The sequence below is a fragment of the Anneissia japonica genome, unplaced genomic scaffold (assembly GCF_011630105.1).
Source record: "Anneissia japonica isolate Jap-2015-1 unplaced genomic scaffold, ASM1163010v1 scaffold1055_len78992_cov191, whole genome shotgun sequence".
NCBI lineage: Eukaryota > Metazoa > Echinodermata > Crinoidea > Comatulida > Comatulidae > Anneissia > Anneissia japonica.
The window spans coordinates 69,447-79,009 of NW_022742018.1; the positions used below are offsets into that span (position 1 = coordinate 69,447).

At 32.2% G+C, this 9,563-nt stretch overlaps 1 protein-coding gene across 1 annotated transcript in view; it reads left to right on the plus strand.

Moving 5' to 3' along the window:
- LOC117118935 (basigin-like) overlaps positions 1–8,405 on the plus strand; it is a gene marked incomplete at its 5' end in the record, with an annotated part of 27,456 nt that extends 19,051 nt beyond the window's left edge. The window contains 2 exons of the mRNA XM_033263667.1: positions 2,964–3,099; positions 4,145–8,405. Of these exons, the coding sequence (XP_033119558.1) occupies positions 2,964–3,099; positions 4,145–4,190 (182 nt within the window). The remainder of the gene's footprint in view (positions 1–2,963; positions 3,100–4,144) is intronic.
- Positions 8,406–9,563: the final 1,158 nt, after the last annotated feature.

The following is a 9,563-nucleotide window of genomic DNA, read 5'->3' on the forward strand; positions in this document are numbered from 1 at the left end:
TAGGCCCACTGAATTGTTTAAATGCTTAAATAATTGAAAACATAAATTATGTGGATTAAATTCTCATATAATTTACAATGAAACTTTATAATGTACGGTATTTTATAAGATTATTTTTTTAAACAGATTGAAATAGGTAACATTTTATTGAAGAAAAAAAAACAGATTTTACATCTATAGCTGTAAGTTGATTTAATATGCTGAATCATTATTAATGGTATAGGCCTATAACTATTATATATTTCTATAAATTAATCAACAAATATCTCATTAATCACGCTATCGAAAATAGGCCTATTGAAGTATTATTGAAGTATTATTAATTCTTTATTAAAGCATTATTCGAGTACCTCAGGTTCATTATTATTATTATTATTATTATTATTATATTATTATTATTATAATTATTATTTTATGTATTATTTATCAACCATACTAACATTGAAAATATGAATTATGTGGATAAAATTATCATAGAAATTAAACTTATAATTTATAAGATTATTTTTTTTAAACAGCAGAATAAAATAGATAACACCTTTATTTAAAAAAAAAAACAGGTTTTGCACAGACGCAAGTTGATTTAATATATGCTGATTCATCTCATTAATTGAACAATTTTTATTCATTTCAAGCACAGCTGTTATTATTATTATATTATTATTATTATTACTACTACTATTTTATTTTAAATTATTGTTGTATTTTTTGTTATATGTATGGGCCTTGATATAGGCTATGCATATATTTAATAATTAGAAATAATTATAATTTAATTGTAAAACATATATAATATAATGTTAACAATATTATAGGCTAGGCTAAACCTAACCAATTATTGATACCATAGTCTATAGATAAAAACATCCATTTGATAATTAAACAGCAGCTTTTCGAGTGGCATTGAAGATAGAAAACTGCAGTGCTTTCGCACTGTGGCAGTGCCGATAGAAAACAGCAGCTTTTTGGCACTGCAGCAGTGCCGATAGAAAACAGCAGCTTTTTGGCACTGCAGCAGTGCCGATAGAAAACAGCAGCTTTTTTTCGCACTGCGGCAGTGCCGATAGCCTCAGCCGTAGACTACATATAGCAAATGCTTCTTTAAACAATAGTATAGACCAATTTTGCAAACTGTCAATAATAATTTATTACTTGCATTACAGGCTACATTATCATTTTCAAGTATACCTTGTAAACCTAAAACATATTGGAATGCCTCACAATTTTGTATATGATCATTTATAACACTATCAGACCGTAAAGTTATTAAGCATCTATCTGTCTTACCAATATAATCACTATTACAACCTGGACATGATAAACAACAGAGCTCCTATATTCCTTAGGGGTTTGATCTTTAGTAGATATATAATGAGAGACATTTTTTTACTGCCATAATGTTATGAATTTTACCTCTTTAATTAAGTGTTTCTTTACTTTGTTTAAGCATCTACGTAAGATGGATTCTCCTGCCTTTCCTAGATAAGGCAATCTAACCGAGATCTTAAGCTATCATCAGTAGGCCTATGTATACATTTAGGTTCATTTAATTTATTGAGTACATGGTTAACAACTTTTAAAGGGTACCCATTCCATGACATAAATTTTATAATGTTACAAAGTTCTGTTTGAAGTTTATCGGGAGTACACAATTTGTGGGCTCTTGAAACTAAACTACGAATCCAAGAAATCTTAATGGTTCCATGGGGCAAAGCTATCATATGGATATCCAGTTTGGCATCTTAATTTTTATATACAGTAGTTAAGTTACTTAAGTTTTTACATCACCAACCTATTAAATATATAAATTGAAGGTAAAATGAAAGACAATCGAATTATGCATTCTGGGTTAGTGTGGTTAATATCCTAAGGCTGAAGCCTTATTTACAAATTAAAGATTATTATTTAGGGCCCTAATGGCAGATATACCTTGTTCTGTTGGTACTCAGACTTCTGTAAAGTCGACCGCTTCTCATTGCTTAAAGCGGGATGGAAAATATTATCAGAAACAGACTTTCTAGTCTGTCCTTGTAGATTACCTCCAAAGGAGTTTGAGTGACACCAATAATGCGCAAAGCTGACATAACAATTCAGTGTAGGAGGGGATATAGTACGCAGCCATGAGGAACTCCTGTGTTAAGAACACAGGTTTCCTGACACCTGATTCGCCCTTGAAACCTATAACAATATACTGTACAGTATGCCTACATCATAACATGATTATTTCATCTGGCAATACCGTATTTACCTAGTTGCTATGATATATGAAACTGACAAACCTACTGTAGGTTAACCAAAACACAGATAAGTTTACTACACAACAATTGTTCTGTTTTCATACACTATCATCATATATGTGGGAAAGACAAGCCAAACCAGTCACTCGTCGCAAAAATCGATTTTGATTTTGAGTTATTAATACAGTGTAACACAGTAAAATAATAGCTATAAAATGGTAAACAAATCATTCAAATCGGACATTTCCTTATGAAGTTACAAGCGTTTAACCACACAGCAGTTTAAAGAACAATATATGAGAAATTAACCGTCAAAGTTTATGATTTCAGGCATTTCTCATGCATAAACTATCTTTAAATCCTTAAAAATTATTGTTTTAACATTGAAAATGGGGAAAATAACAGCATAGAATGATGTGTAGATATATAAAGGTTAGTTTAGTGTAATAAAATAGATTTTTAAAAATTTGACATTCCAGCATGTTTTGGCCATTTTCTCTGAAACACGATTTGCGACGAGTGTCAAGTGACTGGTTTGGCTTGTCTTTGCCACATAGAAACAAAACCAGTTGATATGAAATTCTGGAAGTATTACCGTATATCATATCTTCTCTTATTTCTTACTCTACAGTAGCAGTTTTTTTTTATCAACAGGAAATTATAGTATCATTAAGGCGGTTTTTTTTGTTCTTTTTTTGAGACATTAAATTAACTCTTTTTTAACAGGCAAGCTGGCCTGGCTTTGGCCATTTCTTGTGGTGATTGGTATTTCTGTAATTCTGGCCGCCATATATATAGTACTCCATTTTAAAGAGGGACACGATGAAGGTGATGAAGAAGAGGATGAAGATGATATGACAATGTAAATATTATGTTTTTTTTAATTTAATAAATTTCAATTTGTTCTAATTGTTATAATTTTTGTCAATTACTAATGATTACTACTAGTGTAACCTTGCTAAGGAATTGCACTTTAATTATTTATATATACACTCTTGAACTTCCTAAAGCAATGTCAAGTCACAAAACTAATGTGACAGGTGATGGCATCATGGTCAACCACTAAAATTCCAATCTAGAGCAAGGAGGGTTAGAATACACATTAACCTAGTCCAAGTATGACCACTCCACCTTGGTGGTTACCATGGTGACTAGTTTCCCTTAAAATAGAGAGCAAAGATAGATAGAGGGGAGAACATTGTTAGAATTAAATACTATACAAACTAAACTATACTTTGATTGGACATTCGTTGCTGTGCTTTACTGTGTGAAACATACTGGCACATAGACTATTGGGAACAAGAAACCGGCAAGGGGAAAGTCATCTAAAACCCCACGGTTACACTAGGTATTATTGCTATTGAAGTGTAGCCTATATTATTATCATTCTGTATTACAGGTATACTATTGTTAAAATATTGTATCATGCTGAATGCTCTTTGTAGAGCACTATATAAATGCTTTAATAAAAATTATTCTTTTTGTAGATACTATTCAATTGTTTTTATAATATAATCAATAATTATTTTTCTTATTGTTTTTATTATTTTATGATTATACATAGAAATGTACAGAATTATTTACATTAGAAACTTTTAATATATGGACACATATTAGACAATTATGTAAACACATTCACCTGATGAAGATCACTGTGTGGTCGAAAACTTATGTGTTTAGACAATTACTGTAACTTTGTTAAACTATTTTGTTGCAGCTTCTGTGCCTTATGTAAATAATAAAAACCATTTTAAAATGTCAGAAGGCAATGATTTTACTGCAAATCACCAATGTACTATTTTATTATTACTATCATTATTATTATTGTTTTTTCTGCTGCTGTTATTGTTAACGATTATTTCTTGTGATCACAGTTTAATAGATACTTCTTTAATTGTTTTCTACAGGCTGGCTGGAAAAACTAAGAAATCTGCTGATGCTGCTGAAGCCTAGATATACACAAGCAGTTCCTTCCCTCACCCGCAACTTTTTTTAACAGTTTGCCATACAGATTTATGTGCCATATTGATCACGATCCAATTTTTAAAAACATATTGTGTTGCTGGTATCCAGGATTTACGTTGCTTTGTATTAAATTTATAGGGAGACTGTTACCCTAAAGCAATCATACAATATACTGAACAAAGTATTGTACTTAAATTATGTGTATATTTTGCATTGGTTCAATGCCAATTATGAATATTTCATTACAATATATCCAAGATTGCCACACAGCACATGAAAATTGTAAGAATGCAATTTAAGATACGATACTGTAAGACAAAGTTACGTGTATCATTGGCGAATTAAAAAAAGACATGATCAAGAAATTGTAACAACCATGCATTGCCTACGACAGTGCATATCTGTTAATACCTAGCCTTTAGATATACTGCAGTTTCATTGTTTTTCCATTATTGCCACTTTTATAAATTTGTATTATTATTGTTATCAAATAGTTCAAGATATTTTCTTACTTTATATATAATGAACATTATGAAATTACATTATTGGTTCATCAGCCTTAACTAAGAGAAGTAAACTCTTGTAATTCCATGTCTAAAGTACTGTACGTAGCTTGTGTGGGCATTACCATGCCAATTATGTTAGGATGTATAGGTGAATGAATGATAATTACATGGGTTATTGGAACTGGTCATCTGTATATAATAGTTAGTGATTGATATGTAAATGTTGACACTGTTCGTCTGCACTAGTAGTTGCAAATGTTAGCTGGCTATTAAGGGATTACTGTGGTGCACACGTTGATATACACTACCATCACTTTTAAATGCAAAAGTAGTAGGGTTATTGAATTTTCAGAAACTTGCACAAGAAGGGCCTCCAATTACCACTTTATCCATTTCACTTTACACCCAGGAATATAAGTGGTTACCTAGCAGTTGTAGTTCCAGATATCTGCCAACTAGGAAGTCCAAAAATCCTAACAGCAGGTACAGCCCAAGGGGCCAACTGTCCCTCTGGCTATACCCCCTGGAGTAAAACCCCTGGTGGGGGAATCTTACTGTTAGAAACTGCATTCACAGTAACTTTGGTTTGATTGGCAAGTTAATATATTAGTCAGATGACCTCCAGTTGCATTGCCGTTGCCCTAGCCTTCCGCTCTCATCACCACCCACTATACCACCAACCCAATGCTGGTGGTTCCACTACCTGGTACATACTGTAGATGTAGGTTTGAATGCCAGTGAACAGATACTAGCTGCAGAGTTATGGAATATTCAAGGTTTGACCTAATCACCTTGTTATTAGTGTGAAGTGTAGGGTGCCCTTTGCTTTAGGCTATGTAAGATTGAGATGACAAAGTGGGTGTGCAAAATAACAGCCCAAAAAATAATTTAAATTGTATTTCATTAACCACAAATAATAGGCAAAATTGTTTAAAGGCTAAGCTTGAGAACTATATAAGGTCTTTGCTACCCTGATGCCTTACTCGTAAAATGCAGTATTATGTACGCCTCCCTGAAAGGGGACTATTTACAATTATGTGCTTAATATTTTGAGAAACATGTTTAATCATCAGAATTCAATAGGGAACTTTTGATTGCACTACGACTGCAGCATCTAGAAGGTAATGATGGCTCTAAGATATATTCTTGCCAAATCTATGTTGTGCAGAGAACATAGGATGGTCATTGATGAATCAAAAGCTCCCTAATGCAAGACCCTTGGATATCCATTTAGTTGCTGCACCAACTAAGTTTCTAAATTTCTTTGGGACAATGTTTTTCTCAATTCTAGTATGATTAGATGCCAGTTTGATGCTTTTACAAAGTTGACATTGTACATACAGTAAATAGAAGAAACTTGAGCTGTGAGTTGGTCCAGTTTTGTACGTGCATTATTGATATTTATAATATAGTATCAGTCTTTTATGAATTTTAGGCATTGTAGGTCATCAGATTGTTCCATACAATGTGCATCATTTTGTTTATGAATTAATTAGGTAAATATGACTTGTAGTTAAATATAAAAATAATAGTTAATATTTCACATTTTGTATTGTTTAATTTGTTATCCTCTGCATTCTACATCATATTATTTTTTTTATTATATTTTTAATAATATTCACTTATTAATTTTACAAGATTTTTTCTATAATTATATATATATTTTTTTCATAATTTGTATAATTAGGTTTTATTATTGCATTCTGAATAGGGTATATCTTATTTAATTGTGAACATATTCATATTCATATTCAGCTTTATGCTGAGATCCCTAACACAATGCTTTTTATAATATGGGTAACATTTTTACTTTTATTTTAAAATTTGTTAACCAGTAAATGTTTCATTGAAGTGGCTGTTTTGAATTCTGTATTATAAGCTATGATGCAGTAGTCTGCCTTTTTACATGTATCATTATAACAACATTATTTGTAAGCCTGCATATCAGCGAGGTGAGACTGACCACATGGTTGTACAGTTGCTGTACATGCTGCTTATTGTTGTTTACGTTTTATTTTGTTTGCATGTATGTTAATATGGCCTCCATGTCATGATCATGTGAATGCAAGACTGTCATTTTAACAAACTGTCGGATAGTCTGTTCAGATCAAGTACAAATTACTCGTAAATGTGCACACCTGATAAATTGACCTTTCACCTGTGCTTAATTTAATTACACATGCATTACTTCACATGATATATTACAGTAGTCTATATTGTTCAGTGTAAATGTAAAATACAGCATTTTATTTGTTTTGATGTGGTTTAGTGACAATCAAGAATCACCTATTTGGCATGTTTGTATAATGCACTTACCTTGTACCTTATCATTCTGTACATACCCACATGATTAAAAAACCTCTATGATACTAATTCAGAAAAATACCCTGTTGGTGGTTTCCTGGGGCAGCACCAAGATTTGCTGGATGGGGGACCTAATGTGACGAGAGCAAAGTGGGTTTTTTTTTTTTGTGGTGCAGGGTCCTGGGGNNNNGGGGCGGCGGCGGCGGAGCAAATCCCAAGAACATTTAGGAGTTTCAAAGGCTTATTTAATTGAGTTTAGAGTCTACGAATATGTAAAAAATACATGTAATATTTTTTTCTCTCCCACAAATTGTTTTTTCTCCCCGACGCGACCCTGTGCCCACCCACCACTGGCGCCACCCCGGTTGTTTTACTCTTATATGGGTCTTTTACTGTATTGTGCTTTTCTATGCTTGGTTTGGTATTATACTATCATGTCTCTTTCATAGTTTTGTGGTATTGTGGTATTTTAGGATATTTGATCAGATTAAATACAGTAGTTAAAATAATTACATACTTTTTAAATATTACAATTTTACTATATAAAATGGCATCAGTATAAAAATGATACTAAACTTCAGATATTGTATGAGTATGGTGACTCAACAAACAAACGTGAGACATTTCATTCTTTATTAGAACATTGCCAAGAATGATTATACTGTAGTCCATGATGGTGACAATACTTAACTACCAGAAATCAAAACAAAATAATCACATAGAATCAGTTATGGCCTCACGTTAGTCATTCTTCGGACTCGCCATACTCATAATCTATTTGCAAATAATCAGTGGATCCTTTGGTTTAAGATATTATAAAATGAATGTTATGGTAACCGGGGATGTCATGATACATGACAAACTCAAACAAACAAACAAAAAACAAACAAACTTCATAGTTGTTCATTCAGACACAGAAAAGAAGGGATTTTCGGATATGGATGCTTAGCCCTGTACTCTTGCTATGGTACAGTACATGTAAAGAATGTTAGACTTGCTGTATAGTGCATGTCAGACAATGCTATAAATGGTGTGGTTGAACAAGCACTTAAATTGTTGATTGAATAAAGTAGTTTCAGTTACTGCTGGCGGTAAGTCATAAACCCTTATTGAACGTATGATGTTAGGTGTATTTTCTGACATACAGGAGGAATATTATCGTCATTCCAGAAAAATAATATACAGTACACAAAAAAAAAAAAAAAAACTACAATGCAGTAGTTCAATATAACCCTTTGACTCATCAATGACGTCATACCAGTACTAACTACTCTGCTTGTTGTAATGCTATTTAATATGTAGCTTTTTTTTACAATTTCAGAACTCAATATATATTATGCAAGTTATATGTTAATTATTTTTAATCATTAAAACCTAATTCAAATTGTTGAAATGTAGGCTTGTCGAGTAATTATTTACAGAGTTGTTATCGTACAGTATGGTGTTATTTTATGCACAACAGCAATCACAGGGTGCTAACTTGCTTTCAGATATTACATTAAGTTAGCGCCCAATTAGATTCCGTTCTCAGACACTAGACCTCAACAATGAACCAAGACAACTTGATTGTAGTTTCTTTTATATGTTTAATTTAATATCATCAAACAATGTATACCACCACTCGTTTCCATTCATTAACGTGGTGTGGTTTCCACATAAACAACATGCAATATAAGGTGCGCAGATAATACGTCTACAAAATGACCATATTAAACATATTTTATATTTTAAGTTTATATTTGATAATAGCTGTGTCTACACGAACTTATATTTAAACAACGAGATATTAATACGCGAGTGTAACAAAGTATTAGGCTTATTTAGAGAAGTGCTCCAATTTCAAATCTCATTGAAACCGTCTTACTTTTGCAGTGCTGGTATCATATTGATAAATAATAAGAGTCGCAACACACGAATCGGCGCCAACACGCAGTTGCTCCTTCACCATGTATCGTAATAGTTCTGTCAGCACAACCATTGACCAACCATTCACTATCACAGCAGTTATGTTTTGCACTGAATAACAACCAAATCAACAGACAAACAAACAGCACAGTAACGCTGCAATTTAACATCAAAACATTGCATAGTGATATCATTAACATAGTCATCATTATCAACTTGTATCATAAAATGCATTCATCAACAATAACATCACTAAGTTTATCAATACACATATCAAAGCTTCACGATCATAATATTATCTGTTTTAACATTTGGACATTAAAAAAAAACCTTCCATGAAACATTGTTGCTTTGCATAGGCCTATATTTATGTCACCACCTAAATGACATTTGAAATATTTAACAACGCATTTCTTAAATGTACATATATCCATGACTTTTATTTTAACTAACATTATCATATATTCATATTTTACATTTGATATATTTTATAAACTCAGTGAAACAATAAACTCACGTTTACAGGCCCGTAGCCAGGGGGGGGTTTTTATGGTTCGGGCGAACCCCCCTTTTCTAGCGAACCCCCCCTGTTTTCTAGCGAACCCCCTCGAATTTTTGAATGAGTCCCACCCGTTTTTAAATTGTA